The 25,226-nt window shown below is 39.5% G+C and overlaps 1 protein-coding gene across 3 annotated transcripts in view; it reads left to right on the top strand.

The window, feature by feature from the left end:
* The window catches only part of LOC133243936 (ATP-binding cassette sub-family C member 4-like), a 590,639-nt gene that overhangs the window by 289,847 nt on the left and 275,566 nt on the right, over positions 1-25,226 (top strand). For 2 of the 3 annotated variants that reach the window (XM_061410637.1, XM_061410638.1), the window contains 5 exons: positions 12,218-12,368; positions 14,105-14,224; positions 15,383-15,493; positions 20,683-20,783; positions 22,100-22,291. In XM_061410637.1, coding sequence (XP_061266621.1) covers positions 12,218-12,368; positions 14,105-14,224; positions 15,383-15,493; positions 20,683-20,783; positions 22,100-22,291 — 675 coding nt within the window. Of the gene's footprint in view, positions 1-12,217; positions 12,369-14,104; positions 14,225-15,382; positions 15,494-20,682; positions 20,784-22,099; positions 22,292-25,226 lie in introns of those variants that run through there. The other variant, XM_061410643.1, reaches the window with a different exon arrangement.

Here is a 25,226-nt window from a genome sequence, read left to right as displayed (position 1 = left end):
ACCTTTGATCCCAAATGAGAGGAAAAGGCTGCTGTGGATGGTGGGGCATGAGGTGCTGGTAGAAGCAGAGTTCCTGTGTGGAACCCAGTCTTTCTGTCTGTCACCAGCTGAGAGGGGGGAAGGGAAAGGCTTGCAATGGTGTTGTTCACTTTTGTTTAGAGCCAACTGTGTTCAAACTCATTTGTGATGGTTCTGATCATCCTTGGTGTATTTGCTAAACCTTGGAAAATTCTTGATCATTTTTATTTTTATTACTTCAAGTATATATTTACTTCTAAAGTATGTATTACTTCTTTTCCTCATCTAATTCCTTCTAATTTCATAAATGGAATCTCAGATAATTTATTTAGTATTTTGTAATAGTGATACCAAGTGTGGCTAATGAAAAGCCTGAATTCTGTGTAGTGGTCCCACCCTGCAGGACAATCCATCCACTAAGACGATGTAACTCAGAGACCGCCTCCCAACAGGGGGCGATCATGAGTTTGTGCACCATCCTGTACACTGACAGCTACCAGATAGGTTTCCCGTTCAGTCACGTTAGAGTTGTTGGGGAAATTGGAGCTGCTCACTATTTCAAAGGATGAAGTAAAGCAGCATAAAAAATCAACTTATGTGGTGTGATTGCACCTGATAATCATTCATGATGTCAACAGCTTTAAATTGTGGTAGTGCAGAGCCCTGCAGTCTCCCTTTCCAAGCCCCCGTCCCAGCTCTCCCTCTTACCACCTCTGCCCCACAAAGCCACACTCTCCTTTCTGTAAAATGGAGAAAATAATACCTGCTTCCTAAGGTTTGTTGGGCAGATAAAAATGAAGACATTTTAATATTATTTTTCGCATAACATCTAAATGCATGTTGAACACTAAGTAATGGATACCTAATTTTAAAAATGCCACGTGTGTTTTAGGTAAGAGAAATAGTCTGATGACAGTGGCGTTTGTTGTTGTTCAGTCGCTAAGTCATGTCTGACCCTTTGCCACCCCATAGACTGCAGCACACCAGACCTTCCTGTCCATCACTATCTCCAGGAGTTTGACCAAATTCAAGTCCATTGAATAGGTGATGCCATCAGCCATCTCATTCTCTGCTGCCCTCGTCTCCTTTTGCCTTTGGCAAAATGGCATTATGCTGCATTAAAGTTATTTTCAGAGACAGTTTCCAGGCCCATAAATATCATCTCATGAGTTTGTATCACACAGATTCTAGGTTTGTAATCCTTAAAGAGTTTAGTGGATGCTTTCTTCGGTAGACTCACAGAATAAAAATCAGTTGTTTTCAAGACAGACCACTGAGCATTAATTATTTCAGAGCAATGTAATTTTCATACAATTTGCCAAAGTCCCAAATAGCACAGAATAAGGATCTCAATTATCTACAATTCTTGTCATTGAAATCATCGTCTCCAAGGAGTCTTCCTATTGCTAAACAAGTGAAATTGAAGGTGAGATGTGGAAGTTAAAATGCCTAAACCTAGGCATTTTAAGTCTAGGCATTTTAGTTTTCAAAAAAATGTTTGGGACTGTTCTGAGTGTGTGAACCTGCACACAGCTGCTCTCAGCAAAATACTGTAATTTATTGAGGAAAACTAAGTTGTAAAATGCTTATTTCCCACACACCCCTCATTCAGGAAAAAAAAAAAAAATCAGCAGCTTGGCAGAGCTCAACTGACTCTTCACATCCTTCCGTGGACACAAAGGGCTTATTCTGAGGCCTCTTGAGCAACCAGTGGTGAGACCACGAGGGTCTGTGTCATTACCTCCTCAGCACACATAGAACACTGACTGCAGTTTTATGAAGTGAAAATGCCCAAGAAAAAGAAGATGTGAAGGAGGTGTCCTCAGTCTTTTCTTTCCAGAGAGGGGAACTCAGAAGAACAGGCCAGTGCATCTGGGTATTGAGAACGAAGCCTGAGACTCAGTGTAATAGGTGATTATGGGTCACTCGCTTTTGCAGCCTTTACTTGTCTCAGCACCACTGACACTTACATTTCATTGTGTGGAGATGTCAGGGAAAGTGTGTAGCAAGTATTCCAGCCTCTCCCACTGAACAATGACTTTGTCATTTTGAGATCTCTGTGGGTGTTGATCCCTTCCCCAACCGCTTCCTCAAATCCCCCTTAGGGACGTTTATTTTTAATATATATGTAATACTAGTGCTTTGTGGATATTTTCTTCCAGTCAGTGGCTTGCCATTTATATCCTTAGTAGAGATCAGGGTTTAATTTTGATGAAGTCTAATGTTTACCATTTTTTTCTTTTCTTTTGTAGTTGATGTTTTTGTATCCTAAGAAACCTTTGCACATCCTTAGGAGTGTGAAGATACTTTTCTATGTTCTGCCTTTTTAGATATTGATGCATCTTGCACTATTTTTTGTATGTGAAAGAGTAATTAGTGGTTGAAGTTTATTTTTTCCAATTATTCTTCACACATTTGTTAAAGACTTTTATGCATTGAATTAAGGAAATCGGCATCTGTATAATTTATTTTGTTCCTCAAAAGTTGCAGTTTATACCAATATTTAGATCCTTATGCCAATACTGCATTCTTAATTACTGTACATTTTAATAAGAGATGAAACCCATAGTTTAAATTGTCTAACTTTGTACTTCTTCATCAAGGTTAATTTGGTCATTCTGGATCCTTTACTGTTATGTATAAATTTTAGAAGCCTTCCAATTTGCTTTTAAATAAAAGCCTGCTGAAAATTTTATCAATATTTCCTTTTAGCTATAGGTTATTTGAGAAGTCTGAGTTTTAACAATATTGGATCTGCAATTATGAATATGTATCTTTCTCTGCTTATTTAGGTCTTTTTTAATTTTAGAAATATGTTGTAATTTTTAGTATAGACATCTTACACTTCTCTGGTTAAATTTATTCATGGTATTATCAGATTGTTTTTAAAATTACTTATTTATTTTTGGATGCACTGTGCCTTCTTTGCTACTCATGGGCTTTCCTTAGTTGCAGGGAGAGTGGGTGACTAGTTGCTATGGGTGGGCTTCTCATTCTGGTGGCTTTTCCTGTTGAAAAACATGGGCTGGAGGTTGGAGGGGGGTTCAGGATGGGGAACATGTGTACACCTGTGGTGGATGCATGTTGATGTATGGCAAAACCAATACAATATTGTAAAGTAAAATAATAATAATAATAATAATAAAAACATTTAAAAGAATGTAAGGTTAAAAAAGAAAAAAGAAAAACACGGGCTTCAGTAGTTGTGGCACATGGACTTAGCTGCTCTGGGCATGTGGATTCTTCCTAGGGATCGAACTGTGTTTCCTGCATTGGCAGATGGATTCTTAACTACTTGGACCACTAGAGAAGGCTTGTTTCTGATACCATTATAAACTTGCTGGTTGTTAGTCTATAGAAATATAGTTGATTTATATGTGAATCAACTTTGTATTGCCTGGAGTTGATGGCAGTAGTTTGTTTTTCTTTTTTAGTTCTGTAGGATTTTGTCCATATACGGTCACATCAGCTTTAATAATGACAGTTTTGTATCTTCATTTCCAATATTTATGACTTTTATTTCCTTTTCTTGACTTGTTGTGGCTGGAGTTTCCAGTTAGTGTTGAAGAGAATTGGTAAGATCAGTTAATCTTGTACTCTTAGGGCAAAATCTTTCAATATATTTTTTCATTAAGAATAATACTAATTCCAATTTTGTAGGTAGGCATCTGTTGTCAGATTGAAAAAGTTAAACTTAACATTCCTGGAATAGAGTTTACTTGGTTGTAATGTAGCATTGCTTTTATGTATTGCTATATGTAGTTTGTCAAGAATTTTTGTATCTGTTGTTCATGAAGGATATTGGTCTATAATTAGCTTTTTAAAATATTTTGTCAGGTTTTTGTATCAGAATTATGTAGCCTCAAGAAAATACATGGGAAATATTTCCATTTTTAATGGCCACTTTAAAGTGTCAGCTTGACCAGACTACATTCCTCAGTTATTCAATCAAAAAGTGACCTGTGTGTTGCTCTGTAGGTAATTTGTAGATGTGATTGAAGTTCATTATCAGTTGATTTTAAGTAGGGACAATTATCCTACATAGTCCAGTGGGCACAGTTCAGTCAGTTGTAGGGCTTTAAGAACTAAGCCTTCCCTGAAGTAAAAAGAAATTCTGCTTGCGAAGAACAGCATCAGCTCCTACCCAAGGGTTCCAGTCTGTCCTTTGTAACAGCCAACCCTGAGCATTTTGGACTTGCCCAGTCAAGTTAGATTGTGGAGTACTATCTTTTTTATATTGCTAGATTCAGTTCATTGGTATGTTGTTTAATATCCCAAGACAGTTATGTTTGTAATTTTTCCTTCTTTTAATGTCTTTATCTGGTTTTTATATCGTGATAATGCTGGACTCATGTAGCCTGGAAAAGTTTGGTAAAACTTTTCTGCAAAATACTTTTGTGAAGCCCTCCAGACTTAAAGTATTTTCTGTGGAAAATTAAAAAATTATGTATTCAGGAAATTCTCTGGTGGTCCAGTGGTCAGGACTTGGTGCTTTCACTGTTGTGTGCCTGGGTTCAATTGCTGGTAGGAAAACTAAGATCCCACAAGCTTCATGGCATGGCCAAAACAATAAAATAAAGTAAAATAAAACAACACAACAACACAAGAGAAGACTGTATACATGGACATCACCAGATGGTCAATACTGAAATCAGATTGATTATTTGCTTTGCAGCCAAAGATGGAAAAGTTCTATACAATCAGCAAAACCAAGATGGGGAGCTGACTGTGGCTCAGATCATGAATTCCTTATTGCCAAATTCAGACTGAAATTGAAGAAAGTAGGGAAAACCCCTAGACCATTCAGCTATGACCTAAATCAAATCCTTTATGATTATACAGTGAAAGTGACAAATAGATTCAAAAGATTAGATCTGATAGAGTACCTGAAGAACTAAGGACAGAAGTTCATGACATTGTACAGGAGGCATTGATCAAGAACATCCCCAAGAAAAAGAAATGCAAAAAGGCAAAATGGTTGTCTGAGGAGGTCTTACAAATAGCTGAGAAAAGAAGAGAAGCTAAAGGCAAAGGAGAAAAGGAAATATAATATCCATTTGAATGCAGAGTTCCAAAGGAAAGCAAGGAGAGATAAGAAAGCCTTGCTCAGTGATCAATGCAAAGAAATAGAGGAAAGCGATAGAATGGTAAAGACCTCTTCAAGAGATCTCTTGAAGAAAATTAGTGATACCAAGGGAACATTTCATGCAAAGATGGGCACAATAAAGGACACATTTGGTATGGACCTAACAGAAGCAGAAGATATTAAAAAGAAGTGGAAGCATACACAGACAAACTATACAAAAAAGATTTTCATTATCCAGATAAAAACAATGGTGTGATCACTCACTTAAAGCCAGACATCCTGGAATGTGAAATCAAGTGGTCCTTAGGAAGCATCACTACAAACAAAGCTAGTGGAGGTGATAGAATTCCAGTTGAGCTATTTCAAATGCTAGAAGATGATGCTATGAAAGTGCTGCATTCAATATGCCAGCAGATTTAGAAAATGCAGCAGTGGCCATAGGAAAAGGTCAGTTTTCATTCCAATCCCAAAGAAAGGCAATGTTAAGGAATGTTCAAACTACTGCACAATTGCAGTCTTCTCACATGCTACCAAAGTAATGCTCAAAATTCTCCAAGCCAGGCTTCAATAGTATGTGAACTGTGAACTTCCAGATATTCAAGCTGGTTTTCGAAAAGGCAGAGGAACTAGAGATCAAATTGCCAACATCTGTTGGATCGCAGAAAAAGCAAGAGAGTTCCAGAAAAGCATCTGCTTTACTGACAACACCAAAGCCTTTTACTGTGTGGATCATGATAAACTGTGGAAAATTCTGAAAGAGATGGGAATACCAGACCACCTTACCTGCCTCCTAAGAAATCTGTATGCTGTTCAAGAAGCAACAGTTAGAACTGGACATGAAACAGCAGACTGGTTTCAAATAGGGAAAGGAGTACATCAAGGTTTTATATTGTCATGCTGCTTATTTAACTTATATGACAAGTATAACATGTGAAATGCTGGACTGGATGAAGCACAAGCTGGAATCATGATTGCCAGGAGAAATATCAATAACCTCAGATACGGAGATGGCACAACCCTTATGGCAGAAAGTGAAGAAGAACTAAAGATCCTCTTGATGAAAGTGAAAGAGGAGAGTGGAAACATTGGCTTAAAACTCAACATTGAGAAAACGAAGATCATGGCATCTGGTCCCATCACCCCATGGCAAATAGATGGGGAAACAATGCAAACAGTGGCAGATTTTTTTTGGGGGGGCTCCAAAATCACTGAAGATGGTGACTGAAGCCATGAAATTAAAAGACACTTGCTCCTTGGAGGAAAAGCTATGACCAACCTAAACAGCATATTAAAAAGCAGAGCCATCACTTTGCAACAAAGGTCCTTCTAGTCAAGGCTATGGTTTTTCCAGTAGTCATGTATGGATGTGAGAGTTGGACTAAAAAGAAAGCTGAGTGCCGAAGAATTGATGCTTTTGAACTGTGGTGTTGGAGAAGACTCTTGAGAGTCCCTTGGACTGCAAGGAGATCCAACCAGTCCATCCTAAAGGAGATCAGTCCTGGGTGTTCATTGGAAGGATTGATGCTGAAGCTGAAACTCCAATACTTTGGCCACCTGATGTGAAGAACTGACTCATTGGAAAAGACCTTGATGCTGGGAAAGATTGAAGGTGGGAGAAAAAGGAGACGACAAAGGATAAGATGATTGGATGGCATTATTGACTCAATAGACATGAGTTTGAGTAAGCTCCGGGAGTTGGTGATGGACAGGGAAGTCTGTCGTGCTGCAGTCCATGGGGTTGCAAAGAGTTGGATATGATTGAGTAATGGAACAGAACTGAGAAAATAAAATAAAGGATTCAAATTCTTAAATATATATGCAATTATTCAGATTTTCTATGTCATTATGTTAGTTTTTTATGTCATTTTAAAGACATTCACCCTTTACATTAAAATTTAAAAGTTTATCTGCACAATGTTTATTATATTCTCTTTGTAATGGTCATGGTATCTTTTGTATTTAAATGAAAGCTATAGTGTTAGTTGCTCAGTCATGTCCAACTCTTTCCAACCCCCTGGACTGTAGCCTGTCAGGCTCCTCTGTCCATGGGATTCTCCAGGCAAGAATACTGGAGTAGGTTGGTTGCCATTTCCTTTTCCAGGGGATCTTCTGAACCCAGGCATCAAACCTGGGTCTCCCATGTTACAAGCAGATTCTTTACCGTCTGAGTCACAGGAAAGCCCAATGTCTTGTATTATCCTCTTTTAATTCATATTAATAGCAATCCCCCCCCCACTTTCATTTCTTTTGCATTTTGTGGTGATTTCAAAGAACCAACTTTGAGTTTGTTGATTTTCCTGCTTAGAAGTTAGTTTTCTTTTCATTTGGGTCTTTTGTCATTTAGTTGCTCAGTTGTGTCTGACTTTTTGTGACCTCATGGACTACAGCATGCCAGTTTTGCCTGTCCTTCACTATCTCCCAGAGTTTGCTCAAACTCACGTCCATTCAGTTGATGACGCTGTCGAACCATCTCATCCTCAGTCGCTCCCTTCTCCTCCTGCCATCAATCTTTCCCAGCATCAGGCTCTTTTCCAATGAATCAGTTCTTCACATCAAGTGGCCAAGGTATTGGAGCTTGAGCTTCAGCATCCAGTCTTTCCAATGAATAATCAGTGTTGATTTCCTTTAGGATTGACTGGTTTGCACTACTTGCTGCCTCAGGGACTCTCAAGAGTCTATTTTTTCTTATTTTCATTCTTCTACATACTTTAATATGCTGTTTTTTTATTTATAAGATAGAGCTCAAAAGCCTTGACTTTTAGCTTTTTTAAGACTTTTTTCTTTAATTAAAAAAATTTTTTTTGGAATATAGTTGATTTATAATACTTTAATTTATAATAATTTAAAATAAATTTATAATGTGTTTATTTCAGATGTACAGCAAAGTGGTTCAGTTATACATATACATATATTCATTCTTTTTTAGAGTCTTTTCTCATATAGGTTACCATGGGATGTTGAGTAAATTTCCCAGTGATATACTTTTATAGTGCTCTTCTTTTTAAGGTGTACCTTGTTAAATTAGCAAATAAGTGGACTCCAGACAAACTTGAACCCTGACAAAAGTAAAAAGGAAGCTATTTCTCAATGAGATACACTAAACATGAAAGAAGGAATACACCATGTTTCCCTAAAACTTCCTGTTGTGCTGGTTAACAAACTGAACCAAACCCCACCATTCACTCTTCAGTGGAGTTAGCCATGACTCAGTTGGGAGTGAATTGAAGGATACCCAGGTCCTAGAGCTTACATGGTTGTGAAAAGATCCAAGGAAGCCAAATGAGGGATGAAGAATGTGATTAATGTATCCCAAGCAAAGGGCAGGTTTAGAAAAGCTTAGTCTTAGTGTTTGTACGTGTGTGTGTGTGTGTGTGTGTGTGCGTGTTAGTTGCTCAGTTGTGTCCGAATCTTGTGGACTGTGGACTGCCAGCCTCCTCTGTGCATGGAATTCTCCAGGCAAGAATAATGGAGTGGGGTGCCATTCTCTTTTCCAGGGGATCTTCCCAACCGAGGGATCAAACCCTGGTCTTCCTGCATTGCAGGCAGATCCTTCACCATCTGAGTCAATAGGGAAGTCCAGGGTTTGTATAGATCTCACCATATAGCTAAGACTCACTGATGTTTTATAATGTCCTAATTTAACAGAACTATGAGTTGGATTATGTCAAAGGAGACAGAGGTGATGAAGGAGGGATTTGAGAATCAGAGCTGATCTCTAAACTTCCTGAGATGTGCAAGCTACTGTATGTGCTTACATGAAGACTTAGCACTGACCCTCAGTTAGTGTTAAGCTTGTGTACATAGTCGCTCAGCCGTGTCTGACTCTTTACAACCTCATGGACTGTAGCTCTCCAGGTTCCTCTGTCCATGGGGATTCTGCAGGCAAGAATACTGGAGAGGGTTGCCATGCCCTCCTCCAGGGGATCTTTCCAAACCAGGGATTAAAACCAGGTCTTCTACATTGTAGGCCTATCTCAGCACAATATTGGGCTAATGGAATTTCTCCTCCAGGTATAGACTGTCATTCTCTGCAAACTGAAGAATTTTTCTGAATTGTGAAAAATCACCATTTTCTCTCAAGTGGAAGATCTCATCTAAGAATTTGTTTTTTATTTGTCCATGTGGATTCATAGACTTTGGATAGAATTTCCCAAATGGTGTGCTCCAAATGGGAAATATATAAAAATACATAAAAGTAACGATCCTCCTTGTTTGGGCAGTATCAGGACTTGGGTCAATATGCTTCTTTCTATATATCCATCCTAGTCTCTGTGCCATACTGTGACAGAGGTGCAGAAGCACTGGCCATGGTGATGTGGTCCATCAGATGGGCCTGGAATCCAACCAGAGGAGGGGAATTGTGTGTAGCTTGAATTGGGCTTTTAGGAATTCCTGGGAATGTAGAAGAAAGAAATGAGGTCAGCTTCAAGAAAGGGATTTATTGTGTTTGTTGTACATTAGGAACTTTTGTTTCCTTCTTCAGATGTTGACTTTTTTAATTTTAGATACTATTTTCATCTTCTACAAACTTCTATAAAGGGTTTGAGATGGCTGGCAATAAAAGATTCACAAATGTATACACATATAAAAGTAAAAGTGCTCAGTTGTGTCCAACTCTTTCAAATCCCATTGGACTGTAGCCTGCCAGGCTCCTCTGTCCATGGAATTCTCCAGGCAAGAATACTGGAGTGGATTGCCAGTCCCTTCTTCAAGGAATCTTCCAAACCCATGGATCAAACCTGGGTCTCCTGCATTATAGTCAGGTTCTTTACCATCTGAGCCACTAGAGAAACCAATATGCTGTGTGTGTCAGTGTGTGTGTGTGTGTGTGTGTGTGTGTGTGTGTGTGTGTGTGTATAATAAAACCTTTAGAGACATCCTTTTTGAATTGCTTTAAAATTTAGGGCCGTGAAATCTGAAAGACCAAACCTAACTCCAGAGGTTCTGAGAGCATTAGTAGTGGGTCTTCAGTGGGTACCTAATGAAAAAGCATTGGCACAGCTTCCATGGAGCCCTTCATTTTGATCTTACCTCTGCTTCCCAGGTTACCTGCCAGGCTGGGTTAGACATAAAAGGCCCTCACCTGGAGTGGTTTAGTCGTTCAGTCTTGTCTGACTCTTTTTGACTCCATGGACTCTAGCCTGCCAGGTTCCTCTGTCCATAGGATGTTCCAGGCAAGAATACTGGAGTGGGTTGCCATTTCTTTCTCCAGGGGAACTTCCTGACCCAGGGATCAAACCTGGGTCTCTTGCATAGCAGTCAGATCCTTTATGACTGATCCACCAGGGAAGCCACGTGGGGAGAGCCAGATTATTGAAATGGATGAATGTTATCCATCAAATTATGCAAGTGTGCTAAAAAACAGTAATTTGGATTTTTTATAATTGACATTTTAGTAGATTTTTTTTTGACAAACAACAATGGCAAGCCAAGTGACAAAAGGCTAGACATAGAAGGAGCTGGAAGGACCCCTCCCCATGAACATGAAGTTTGTAGCGTTGTAGGATGCAGTCAAGCCAGTGGATGTAAGAAATTGTTTTCTGTAGGTCTAATTGGAGGGAGGTCAGACAGCCCTATTTTTCTCCACTTACGATTAGAATGTATTCCTTCAGAACTCCATCCTCTTCACTCTGAGTTTTCTTCTGATACCACGGCAGAGACGGGGAGAAACAGGAAAAGCACATGGGTCTCCATCCAGATCATGCAGTTTGCTTCCCAAGGGCTCCTGGCCATAGAGTCACAGTTCTGGTTGTTTGTTCCTCCTGCCCGCAGCTGTGGCTCTGGGATTCCCTGAGCACAAACTGGTCCTCTCTTTCTCTAGGATAAGCAGTACCTTCCTGGGAAACTTTAGGGCAACCACTTACCCTCCCAACCTCATATTTCTTATCTGTAAAGAACAACCAGTATTAACTCAGACAAGCATCTCAACCTTCTCATACCAGCTCACTTTTGGTCAAAATTTCCACCAACTGTGATTACTGCCTGCAAATCATTCATGCCACTCTTTCTATTTGTTAAATCAGCCTGCAAAATCAGTCATAAGTCTTAAAATTGTCTAAAAATATTCAGGTATTCCTCCCTGTGTTTCCCAGCACTCTGTGTCTTGTGCAGATCATCATGAATTTGTATCCACCTGAGATCATAAACTTCAGAGGTCTTGGCCCAGACTGGGTGAATCTGCATGCCCCCACTACCCCACCTCACTTTTGTAGCAGGCAGATGCTAAATGTTGATTGCATTCTTATCACCTGATATTGTCCACCAGTGTATCATATTTTTCCTGATAAAGATGGGTGCTTAAATCAGCACCAACCAATGATTTCGTTTTCTATTCTACTTGCTGTCTTTTTAGACCAAGATCATTTCCCAAGAGTAAATCATCTCAAGGGATAATGTGATGATTAAGAGAATGTTCATGGAACTCAGCACAGGGCCTTACATACAGTACACACGTTGTAACTGGAATCTGGTGTTGTTATAATCATTAACCTTTGGAATGGGTATTTTAAATACTTAGTGTAATGATACAAATGTGGCTGTATATTGGAAGTAAGCTTAAATATGTCATAATGGCTCATGACATGGGCTTCCCAGCTCCATGGCTTAGTCTCCATCAAGTTGCTTCTTCTCATCCTGTGCCTCACTCCTCCATTTCTAAAATTAGATAATACTGTTACTGGATATTTTACACTGAATTTGTAATTAACCACTTCTTTATCCCTACATGCATAGCTAAGGTGTCTGCATTCCTCATCTGTGATACCTGCTCACTCATCTCTCTAGTAACACCTGCTAACTTCTGATGGTTTGAGATGCAATTCCTTCTCTCTGAACCTCAAATATTCTAATCTGTTAAAACTAGTCATGCCTGCCTCAAAGGACTACTGAGTGTATCAGAAGAGCTGATACCTAGAAAGTTCTTATCAAAGTGTTGGTGCATGCAACAAATATCATGAGGGCCAACTATAATTTTATTTCTTTGGAAGGGAAAGCATTCCCTGCTGTTCGAACAAGTTTTTCAAGGAAAGGAGTTTAATCTTAAGAGCAAATCATTAAAGTTTATCTTTGGAAAGTATCCTTGACATGAAGGCCTCTGTATTTTTGCTATTTCAGACATTTCTACTTGTGATTGGTGTGGTGGGTGTGATGGTGGCTGCAATTCCTTGGATTGCTATACCTGTGATTCCCCTTGGCATCCTTTTCTTTGTTCTTCGGCGATATTTCTTAGAGACGTCACGAGATGTGAAACACCTGGAATGTACAAGTGAGTACCTGGGCTCTCAGTTTGGGATGACAGTGCGTGCTGGCTTCCATTTGTACAGCAATTAACCAGACCCCTGAAATTCCTTAGACTGTTCTGTGGAATTTCTCACCGTTAATATTAGGTGATTGAAAGTTATGGCCCCTGAGAGTAGGTTTGGCCCTTAAGGCAAATGGAGCTGCACTTTGCATTTTAGTCCAAGGAGGACAGATGTGAGCACCATGAGGACAGGGACCATTTCTGTCTTGTTCACGACACACTTCCTTACACAGAGTATCCACTCTGTGAATACTATTCTTGAAAGTATTTCATCATGTTGGAACTAATGTAGAAGGAAAATAGAGAATTTTTCTTCTCCTGAAGTTAACCAGATATGACAAGGAAAGGAAAAGATTAGGAAAAGGAAAGGAGACCTCAGGAAATATATGTCAGAAGTGATATATTTGAAAAATATACCTCCAGCCTCTGCAGTCATGTGACATCAGGCCCAACAACCACATGAAGTCACTCAAAAGATGGACACTGAGGCCGCTGTCAGATTCTAAAAGGGTGGTGTGAGTGTCACGTGCCACAGTGCCCGCCAAACAACAGGACAGGTGTCTAGCAGGCAGATATAAAAACATCCATCATGTTCCTGGAGCAGAAGTCAAGACTATTCAAAGGCTCCTCATCTGCCGGGTCCTGTGGGCACAAGGGTGGTGCAGTACCGGGTGCCCTGTGACCCACAGAGAGGCTCCTGGCGCAGGTGCAGGGGGAGGCCCAGGACGGGGGAGGCGGCAGACTGTCTGCTCCCCTTACTTGTCTCACCCTGTCCTGGGTCCGGCTCTGGTCCTGGGTGAGCGATGTAGTGACTCTATCCCAGCCCTTAGGTTACTCATCTAAGGTGGAATCAATGCACAGGTAGCTCATCAAAATTCAGTGTGGTGAGGACTTTAATTAGGAAATAAATTTTAAAATGCTACTGGTTAAAAAATTAGTGAACAATAATTACTCACCCATGGAAAAGAATGAAATATTGCCATTTGCAGCAACATGGATGGATCTAGAGAGTATTATTCTTAGTAAAGAAAGTCAGAGAAAGACACATATGATATCACTTATACATGAAATCTAAAAATAATACAAATGAATCTATACACAAACTAGAAATAGACTCAGAGGCATGGAAAGCAAACTTGCAGTTACCAAAGGGGACTGAGAGGGAGGGAGGAACAAATTAGAAGTATGGGATTAATAGTCACACTACTATTAATATGTCAAATAGATAACGAGGATTAAGTGTAAAGCACAGAGAATTTTATTCAGTATCTTGTAATAACCTATAATGGAATATAATCAGAGAAAAGAACTGAATGACTATACTACATACCTGAAACTAGCAGATTATTGTAAATCAACTATACTTCAATATACTTTAAAAAATTGTGAGCAATTTCCACCTAGAAAGACACCAGAAGAATTTGGAGGGAGGCATGTTTGAGAAAACCTTGATGAAAGAACCAGTAAAGAATTTCTTTATCTAAATCTAGCTGGGATTTTGAATTTGATCAAAGATAGTTTCAAAGAGAATCTCTCATTCCCAGGTCATTAAACTGAAGCCTGGTGTGAGCAGGAGTTTGAGGGTCACATGGAGGATTCCCTTTGGCAGGACGTGTGACCACAGAGCCCGGGAGGCAGTGGTTTCCTCGCATCCAGCCTCCCTGACTTTCTCTGATGTGTGTCTGTCTCTGCTTCCCCAGCTCGGAGCCCGGTATTTTCCCACTTAGCATCTTCTATCCGGGGACTCTGGACCATCCGGGCATACAAAGCTGAACAGAAGTTTCAGGAGCTGTTTGATGCATACCAGGATTTGCACTCAGGTCTGTACGTTTCTGGAGATGATTTCTAAGCATGGGATGTGCTGCCTTCTGAGGCCTGACCTCTGTCTCAGGTGGCCTGGCTGGCCAGCGCCTCTCTGTGTGTCAGCCCATGTTGCCCTCTGCACACATGCCTCCCCCACTCCTTCCTCTCAGCATCCCCCTGTGCTCCCCTCTTCCCCCTTCACAGCCTTGCTTCTCTCCCCTGACTGGCCTGCATTGTCCTTCCATCACTGTGCACTGTGGGCTTCTGTCTCTTTAAGGCAGGATTCAGTAAGCTTTTCTTTTTTCCAAAGGTCCAGATAGAAAATATTGTAGGCTTTGTGTGCTGTCTCTATTGTAACTACTCATCTTTGCCATTGTAGCACAAAGACAGGCAAAGATCAGACATCAGCCAATGACTGTGTTCCAATAAAATTTTATTTTCAGAACCAGATGGTGTCTGTTCTTGCCTCTCAGGTGTGGTTTTCTGACTCTTTTCATGGCAGACATGGAGAGTAATAGACATATTGAGGAAAATAATTTCCTGACTTGCTACCTACTTGATTATCAGTGAAGAGTTGTTTTTTTTTTTTTTTTTCCCCGCCTAGGTAGAAAATTCAGAATTTCTTCTAAGTCTATAAAATCCTGGCCAAACTTTCCAATCATTAATGTATTTTGAAGATAACATGGCATTTTGAAAGCCACATACAGATCCTGTTAGCTGATGGTCATGTGGACACTGGCTTCTAAGAATAACCACCTCAGGCCCTGTAGTGAGGGCAGAAGGTGCTGGAAATGGTGTGAGCTGTGCTCTCTGCTGTCAGAGCTGGGAACAGCTGACCCTTTGAGAGGAGGATCTTCATGTTGAGGCCCAGCACTGCAGGAAACACAAAAATGAGATGTTTTTCCATCTTCTTTCCTGTGATGGTATTTCTCTTTATAACCCATGGGTTGAAGTTTTCAAAGCATGCTTCCTGGACTGATTCCTCTGTGTCCCATATGTTGTTTTGTGTTGAACCGAATTTTCTGGAATCTTCAGGTTCCTTTGAAGTTACAGGTGTGTAACTTTGCTGTCCTACCTTGTATAAAATCTTCTGTAGCTCAACTGAGAAAATGCTCTCCCTCATGAACATGGTTTTTCTGTTTATGTATTACACTTATTATGATTCACAAATGCAGAGGCTTGGTTCCTGCTTTTGACGACGTCCCGATGGCTCGCTGTGTATCTGGATGTCACCTGTGCCATCTTTGTCACCCTTGTTGCCTTTGGGGCCCTGATTCTGGCAGAAAGTAAGTACAGATGTGAATATTTGTGGTATGTTTGCATTTGATAGCTTTGTTTGTAGTTATTAAACTGTTGTCATCTTGTCTAATATATACTCTTTGGTTCTAATGAGTTGTATTAAAGTGTCTGCAGCATGTGACTCCACAGTGTGTCCATGTAAAGTAATTTGTGTCTTGATGAGAACCTTTATCTTTTTTTCCATTTACTTATTTATTTACAGTAAGTCCTTGTTGAGATAATTTAAAATATTTTTTTGATTGGCAAATGTTTGATTTATGATGTGTTGGCTTCAGGTGTATAGCCAAGTGAATCTGTTATACATATATTCACTTTTTTAAAGATTCTTTTTCCATACCCCATGAACATTGGGGTGCCTGTATTCTTTTTAGTAATTTGCATTTTGATTAATACTTCAAATGAATTGTCCTTTAGAAAAGAATTTCTGGTTTTGACTTTTGGAATCTTCAGGAGCAAAGACCAGGTATGACGTGCCTGCTCCAGCAGACCTGTGGTGCCTTGGGCCTCTGCTTTGGCTCGCTCAGGCCATTCTTTCATTTTTATGTTACGTTTTATTTGGGTATAGTTCATCTACACAGTTGTCTTAGTTTCCGATGTACAGCAAAGTCAATCTGCTATACACATACATATATCCACTCTTTTTTAGATTCTTTTCCCATATAGATCATTACAGAGTTCTCTGTACTTTACAGTAGTTTCTTATTAGTTATCTATTTTAATATTTTATATATAGTAGTATGTATGTGTCAATCCCAGTCTTCCAGTGTATCCTTTCCCTCCCTTATCCCCTGGTAAACATAAGTTTATTTTCTACACCTGTTACTCTACTTCTGTTTTGTAGATAAGTTCATTTTTAGATTTTTGTTATATTCCATATGTAAGCAATATCATATTCTACTTTTCTCAGACTTATTTCACTCAGTATGCAAATCTCTAGGTCCAGCCATGTTGCTGCAAATGGCATTATTTTGCCCTTTTTTATGGCTGAGTAACATTCCATTGTATATATGGTACTGCATCTTCCTTGTCCATTGCTCTGTTGACAGGCATTTAGGTTGCTTCCATGTCCTGGCTGTTGTAAATAGTGCTGCAGTAAGTATTAGGGTGCATGTATCCTTAGGAATTATGGTTTTCTCTGGATATATGCCCTGGAGTGAGATTGCTGGATCATATGGTAGCTCTAGTTTTAGTTTTTAAAGGAACCTCCATATTGTTCTCCATAGTGGCTGTACCACTTTACATGGAGGGTTCCCTTTTCTCCACATCCTCTTCAGTACTTATTGTTTGTGGACTTTTTGATGATGGTCATTCTGACTGGTGTGAGGTGAAATCTCACTGTATTTTTTTGCTTTTTTTTTTTTTGTTTCATTTTTTCCCACTGTAGTTTTGATATGCATTTCTTTAATAATTAGAGATGTTGACCATCTTTTCATGTGCTTTTTGGCCATCATTATGTCTTCTTTGGAGAATGTCTGTTTTAATCTTCTGCCCATTTTTTGATTGGGCTGTTTACTTATTTATTTTTGATATTGAACTGCATGAACTGTTTTTATATTTTGGAGAGTAATCCCTTATCAGTCACTTCATTTGCAAATATTTTCCCCCATTCTGCAGGTTGTCTTTGTTTGTTTGTTTTTTGCTGTGTAAAAGTTTTTAAGCTTAATTGGGTCCCGTTTGTTTGTGTTTTATTTATTTTCATTGCTCTAGGAGGTGGGTAAAAAAGTTTGCTGCAATTTATGTCAGAGTTTTCCCTATGTTTTCATCGAAGAGTTTTCTAGTGTCTGGTCTTACATTTATGTCTGTAATCTATTTTGAGTTTACTTTTGTTTATGGTCTTAGGGAGTGTTCTGATTTTATTCTTTTAGATGTAGCTGTCCAGTTTTCCCAGCACCAATTATTAAAGAAACTGTCTTTCTCCATTGTATATCCTTGCTTCCTTTCTCATAGGTGACACAGGTGCATGGGTTTATCTCTGGGCTTTCTGTCCTGTTCCATTGATCTATATTTCTGGGTTTGGTGCTAGTAATCTACTGTTTCTTTCTTTTTTTTTTTTTTTTTGGGAAGTAAGCCAGAAGGAAAAACACCAATACAGTATACTGTTTCAATTACTATAGCTTTCTAGTATAGTCTGAAGACAGCGTGATCCCTTCTAGCTTCATTTTTTCTTCTTTTTCTCATGATTATGTTGGCTATTCATGGTATTTTGTATTTCCATACATGGTATTTCCATACAACATGGAAACGTTTTGTTCTAATTCTGTGAAAAATGCCATTGGCAATTTGATAGGGATTGCACTGAAACGGTAGATTGCTCTTGAGTAGTTTGCTTGTTTGTTTGTTTGTTTACAGTAGGTCTTCATTGAGATCTTTTATCTTTTTATCTTTCTTTGAATGGGTTGAGATCTACATAACTGTAGCAAGATGACCTCTGAACATCCTAGGTAGTGTCCTATAGCTGGATAGAGAGAACCAGGTTTACTGTTAAGCTATTTGTACAGATTAGGTTTTAGGTTTTAGCTTTAGGGCTACTTGGATCCCTTCATTGTAGGGGTCTGAGAAAGATTCTCTATAGCAAAAACAGTATCCTCACTGCTGTGTGGGTCCCAGATAAGAAGTTGTTGGATTGTGTGGCATGAATTCACCATCTCTCACTATTCCATAGAAATAGCCCTGAATTACAGTCTTTAATAATGGAAAAATGAGAGTAATATTTTAGATTTAAAAGCATTGGCTCTTAGAACCCACTGCCTTGTTTTTGTGATTTCAACTGCAGCTACATTGGATGTAGAAAGTGAAATTACATAATGATAATTGTAGCATAAGGACAAAAATCTGAACAATGGCATCCTCAACTATATTATACTGTCAAGTGTATCTCACTCCAGGTGGGATTAAATGATAAAGGACAAAAATGGTAAGGACCTAAGAGAAGCAGAAGAGATTAGGAAGAGATGGCAAGAATACACAGAAAAACTGTACCAAAAAGATCTTAATGACCTGGATAACCCTGATGGTGTGGTCACTCATTTTGAGCCAGACATTCTGGTGGGTGAAGCTAAGTGGACCTTAGGAAGCATCACTACGAACAAAGTTAGTGGAGGTAATGGAATTCCAGCCTAGCTATTTCAAATCCTAAAAGATGATGCTGTTCATGTAATACGCCAGCAAATTTGGAAAAGTTATTAGTGGCCATGGACTGAAAAAGGTCAGTTTTCATTCCAATCCCAAAGAAATGCAATGCCAAAAAATGTTCAAACTATCATACAATTGCACTCATTTTACATGCTAATAAAGTTATACTCAAAATCCTTCAAAGATTTCAACAGTATGTGAACTGGGAACTTCCAACTATACAAGCTTGTTTTAGAAAAGGCAGAGGAACCAGAGATCAAATTGCCAACATTTATTGGATCATAGAGAAAGCAAGAGAATTCCAGAAAAGACTATGTGAAAGGCTCTGACTCTGTGGATCACAATAAACTGTGGAAAATTCTGAAAAAGATAGGAATACCAGACCATGTTACCTATCTCCTGAGAAACCTGTAAGCAGGTCAAGAAAAAACAGAACTGTACATGGAACAATGGACTGGTTCAAAACCTGGGAAAGCAGTATGACAAGGCTATATGTTGTCACTATGTTTATTTTACTTATGTGCAGAATACCTCATGCAAAATGCCAGGCTGGATGAAGCTCAATCTGGAATCAAGATTGCTGGGAGATATCAATAACTTCAGATATGCAGATTATACCACTCTAATGGCAGAAAGTGAAGAGAAACTGAAGAGCCTCTTGATGAAAGTGAAAGAGCAGAGTGAAAAAGCTGGCTTAAAACTCAGCATTCAAAGATCTAAGATCATGGCATCCGGTCTCATCACTTCATGGCAAATAGATGGGAAAAAATTGAAAGCAGTGACAGATTTTATTTTCTTGGGTTCCAAAAATCACTGCAAACTGTGACTGCAACCATGAATGAAAAGACGTTTGCTTCTTGGAAGGAAAGCTATGACAAATCTATACAGAATATTAAAAAGCGGCAACATCACTTTGCCAACAAATGTCCATATAGTGAAAGCTATGTTTTTTCCAGTAGTCATGTAAGAGTTGTCAATGGATGTAAAATTTGGGCCATTAAGAAGGCTGAGGGCTGAAGAATTGATGCTTTCAAGTTGTAGTGTTGGAGAAGACTCTTGAGAGTCCCTTGGACAGCAAGGAGATCAAATTAGGAAATCCTAAAGGAAATCAACCCTGAATATTCACTGGAAGGACTCATGCTGAAGCTCCAGTACTTTACCACCTGATGCAAAGAGCTGACTTATTAGAAAAGACATTGATACTGGGAAAGATTTAAGGCAGGGGGAGAATGAGGTGGTAGAGGATAAGATGGTTAGATAGCATAATGAACTCGATGGACATGAATTTGAGCAAACTCTGGGAGATAACAAAGGACAGGGAAGCCTGGCATGCTACAGTCCATGGTGTCACAGAGTCAGACATGACTTAGTGACTAAACAACAAAAATTTTGTTAGCTCTTTCTAAATTCATAATAACTTATTAAAATTTTATTTATTTATTTGGCTGTACTGGGTCTTAGTTGGGGCACGCAGGCTCTTTAGTCTTAGTTATTAACAGGCAGGAATTTAGTTGCAGCATGTGAACTCTTAGTTGTGGCACGTGGGGTCTCTTTGCCTGACCAGAGATCGAACCTGGGCCCCCTGCACTGGGAGTTCAGAGTCTTAGCTATTGGACCACCAGGAAAGTCCCTCATAGTGTGTGTGTGAATGTGTGTGTGTGTGTTTACTATATTATTGTCTCTACAACAGAAGTAATATTATGAATGATACTATCATTACATGCAAATGATTTAAATATTATAAAGGAGTCTTCTCACTACTCTATAATAAAATAGATAACTAAAAAGGACCTACTGTATAGCACAGGGGATTCTATTTAATACTCTGTAATAACATATATGGGAAAATAATTTAAAAAGAACAGATTATATGTATATATCTGGCTAATTCACTTTACACCTGAAACTAACACAACTTTGTAAATCAACTATATACTCCAATAAAAATCATAAAAATAAAGGAGTCTTCTTTGTAAAGTGACAGAAAGACCTGTGTGAGGGGTTGAGAAGTAGACTAATTTTATTCCTCTTCTTCCTCATTTAGCCTTGGATCTCGGGCAGGTTGGCCTGGTCCTGTCTCTCACGCTCACACTCACGGGGATGTTCCAGTGGTGCGTCAGGCAAAGTGCCGAAATTGAGAACATGGTGATGTTTATCTTTCTGTTCTTAGCCTTTTCAGGTCTCCTTCCTGTTATATGGCATAAAAGCAATTCTTACATAAAATAATACAACCCTTTCTTCTCTCTCTTTTTTTTTTTTTTCACATTATCTTACAAAGTTTTTTTTATGTTCTCCTCCATTTGCTTAAGGGCTTCCCTGGTGGCTCAGATGGTAAAGAATCCACCTGCAATGCAGAGCCACAAGAGACAAAGGTTCTGTCCCTGGATTGGAAAGCTCCCCTGGAGAAGGGAATGGCTACTGACTCCAGTATTCTTGCCTGGAGAATCCCTATGAACAGAGAAGCCTGGAAGGCTATAGTCCATGAGTTGCAAAGATTGGACATGACTGACTGACTGACTGACTTTCACTTTCACTTTCCATCTGCTTAAAGTTAATAAAAATATATACATATTTTCCCACATATGTATGTCATGTCAGAGGGTTTTATATTCATCACAAACTGTCTTCAAATACAATAAATGTCTCTGTAGGAGAGAGGTTCTGAAATTCTGGAGACAACATAAGCTCGTTTCTTAGCAGCTAGTTTATCTTTGCTTCTTAATGGGTAATTTCTTATTTTTGGTAAAAGAAAAGAATCCAGTATTTTAAGGTTTATTTAATTAATATTTCTCTCCAGCCCCCCATTTTATCACTTATTCATGTGTGTATTGAACACCTGAATTTGCTGGTGGGCCTTCTTCCTGGTAGGTAGGCTTCCTCTCAGAATGTGCTCTCAAAAGTGTGGAATTACAGTTGTTTAAGAGGCCTTAGTCAATAAGTAAATTATATACTTTTGAATACTTTTACCTTCTCCTAAAGGGAGAAAAACAATAAAAATGAAGTTTCTCCATTTATTTCTTCTAACAGAGTAGAAAGTGACTAATTATTAAAATGATGTTTGATGACTGTCCAGTTCTGGACATCTGTAACACGTGGCCCTTCTGTAGCCACACATACTGATTGATGTCCATAAGTGTTCTTTTCTTTCAAAAAAAAAAAAACTTTTGCTTTTTTATTCAGATGTGAAAGGTGGATCAATAAAATCTTACCATTCATTTCTCTATTTTTTTTTAGCTTTTATATAAAATTGAAGGAAGTAGTCGTGTGTAAAAGTGTTGAAGATGATGAACAAGTTTGCAAATCATCCAAGGCCTCATCAGACTCCTACTTCTGTCCTTTGTGGATGTTGAGACCTGAGATATTCTGAACCATAGAAAAGCAGGAGGTTTCATTTACAATCTCTGAACACCCATAAACTAGATCCTCTGATACTAACTGATGTGATGTCATATGTCTTTCAGATGGTTTCAGTAGAAAGGGGGATTGAATATACAGACCTTGAGAAAGAAGCACCCTGGGAACTTGAGTATCGTCCACCACCATTCTGGCCCCCAGACGGAAGGATTTCCTTTTTCAGTGTGAACTTCAGATATAACTCGGACAGTCCTCTGGTATTGAGGAACCTGGAAACATCCATTTACTCAAGAGAAAAGGTTAGTTTAAGCCATTCGCCTCTTTGAATCCAGCTAAAGATTTAGCACCACATCTGTTCTTGGCTTCCTTACCACTATGTCAGGGGGACTGTTTGCTCCTAATGGATGCAGATTAGATCAGTGACATTGTAGGTGAATCTTTCTTGGAAACTGACCATGGCATGGGTATACCAGCAATTTTCCCCCTGTGTTGTGAGCTCCCTCATGGTGATTGATGGGCTCTGGGATCTGGGGCTCCATCTTAACCTGGCTCAGGACACTATATGTGACACCTGATTATTCATACAAAGTCTGGGACGTCAGCCTTGTCTTCCTGGCCCTAACTCTCCAATATCTCATTCCTTTCCATCTTGTCTTGTTTGTATTTTGAAATCTTCTCTTCTTCCCATGATATTCTCTGATTGCAACCTCCCTCTCTGTCCCTTAGCCCTTCCTGTAGCCTTGTTCTCCATTCACCCACACTGAGCTGCCAGCCCCCTGCCCTCCCCCCATAGACTGCTTCTTTCTTAGCCCAGATCTGATCCTTACTGGGCTGTGTGAGCTGCTGCTGGAACCATAGCCTAGCCTCAAGTCCACTCCAGCAGGAGCCGTGAGGTGACCTTGTGTCTACCAGAGAAGAGCCTGAATAATGACCCAGTCCTAAGTGAGGAATCAGGACCTCAGATGGAGGCAGGGTCTAGAGATTGGCTAAAAGTCAAAGCAAATGGAAGGAAGCAGAGAAGATCCACATGAAAGATGGTAGAGAGGCTTGTGACCTGAACCTGTCAGCTTCCATGTCTGCTGGTGATGTTCCTTCCACAGTCAGCTTGAGGCCCTCACCTGGGACCAGGACAGAGTCCTGAAGAAGACACTAAGCCAGAACAGACAAGGTATTAAGAGCTCTTCCCCACCTCCCTCCACAGACAGTATGTCTGAGACACACACACACCACTGCACTCGGATTGTGTGTAGTTTCTCCCAAAGCACCACATCCTCTCTGTTCCCAGTGCACATGCTGCCCCTCAGCCTCAGAGACCCAGGCCCTCCATCATCTGGATGACGAAAATCTCCTCATTTTCTGAGTCAACGTGAATGCATCCTCAAGACCCTAAGTTTAATATACCCTTAATATACCCTTATATATACTAATTTATATTATATATATTTAATATACATACTTAATATACTATATACTTAATGTACTAACATATAATTAATATACTAATATACATATTAGTGTATATATATATACACACTATACTTTTAGTGTAAATATACATATATATATATATATATATATATATATATATAATTTTATACACACACACACACACTAATATACCCTTCAGTTCAGTTCAGTTGCTCAGTCATGTCCGACTCTTTGTGACCCCATGAATTGTAGCACGCCAGCCTCCCTGTCCATCACCAACTCCCGGAGTTCACCCAAACTCATGTCCATTGAGTCAGTGATGCCATCCAGCCATCTCATCCTTTGTCATCCCCTTCTCCTCCTGCCCCCAATCCCTCCCAGCATCAGTCTTCTACAATGAATCAACTCTTCACATGAGGTGGCCAAAGTATTGGAGTTTCAGCTTTAGCATCAGCCCTTCCAAAGAACACCCAGGGCTGATCTCCTTTAGGATGGACTGGTTGGATCTCCTTGCAGTCCAAGGGACTCTCAAGAGTCTTCTTCAACACCATAGTTCAAAAGCATCAATTCTTTGGTGCTCAGCTTTCTTCACAGTCCAACTCTCACATCCATACATGACCACTGGAAAAACCATAGCCTTGACTAGACAGACCTTTGTTGGCAAAGTAATGTCTCTACTTTTGAATATGCTATCTAGGTTGGTCATAACTTTCCTTCCAAGGAGTAAGTGTCTTTTAATTTCATGGCTGCAGTCACCATCTGCAGTGACTTTGGAGCCCAAAAAAATAAAGGTTGACACTGTTTCCACTGTGTCCCTATTTCCCATGAAGTGATGGGACCAGATACCATGATCTTCATTTTCTGAATGTTGAGCTTTACGCCAACTTTTTCACTCTCCTCTTTCACTTTCATCAAGAGGCTTTTTAGTTCCTCTTCACTTTCTGCCATAAGTGTGGTGTCATCTGTATATCTGAGGTTATTGATATTTATCCCAGCAATCTTGATTCCAGCTTGTGCTTCCGCCAGCCCAGCATTACTCATGATGTACTCTGCATATAAGTTAAATAAGCAGGGTGACAATATACAGCCTTGACGCACTCCTTTTCCTATTTGGAACCAGTCTGTTGTTCCATGTCCAGTTCTAACTGTAGCTTCCTGACCTGCATATAGGTTTCTCAAGAGGCAGGTCAGGTGGTCTGGTATTCCCATCTCTTTCAGAGTTTCCCACAGTTTATTGTGATCCACACAGTCAAAGGCTTTGGCATATTCAATGAAGCAGAAATAGATGTTTTTCTGGAACTCTCTTGCTTTTTTGATGATCCAGAGGATGTTGGCAATTTGATCTCTGGTTCCTCTGCCTTTTCTAAAACCAGCTTGAACAACTGGAAGTTCACTGTTCACGTATTGCTGAAGCTGGGCTTGGAGGTTTTTGAGCATTACTTTACTAGCATGTGAGTTGAGTACCTAGTTTGAGCATTCTTTCGCATTGCCTTTCTTTGGGATTGGAATGAAAACTGACCTTTTCCAGTCCTGTGGCCACTGCTGAGTTTTCCAAATTTGCTGGCATATTGAGTGCAGCACTTTCACAGCATCATCTTTCAGGATTTGAAATAGCTCAACTGGAATGCCATCACCTCCTCTAGCTTTGTAGTGATGGTTTCTAAGGCCCACTTGACTTCACATTCCAGGATGTCTGGCTCTAGGTGAGTGATCACACCATCGTGATTATCTTGGTTATGAAGCTCTTTTTTGTACAATTCTTCTGTGTATTCTCGCCATCTTTTCTTAATATTTGCTGCTTCTGTT

This window comes from Bos javanicus, unplaced genomic scaffold (assembly GCF_032452875.1).
Source record: "Bos javanicus breed banteng unplaced genomic scaffold, ARS-OSU_banteng_1.0 tig00001600_1, whole genome shotgun sequence".
In the NCBI taxonomy this organism is placed as follows: Eukaryota; Metazoa; Chordata; class Mammalia; order Artiodactyla; family Bovidae; genus Bos; species Bos javanicus.
Note: the sequence above shows the minus strand (reverse complement) of the source record. Positions and strands in the feature narration are given on the sequence as shown.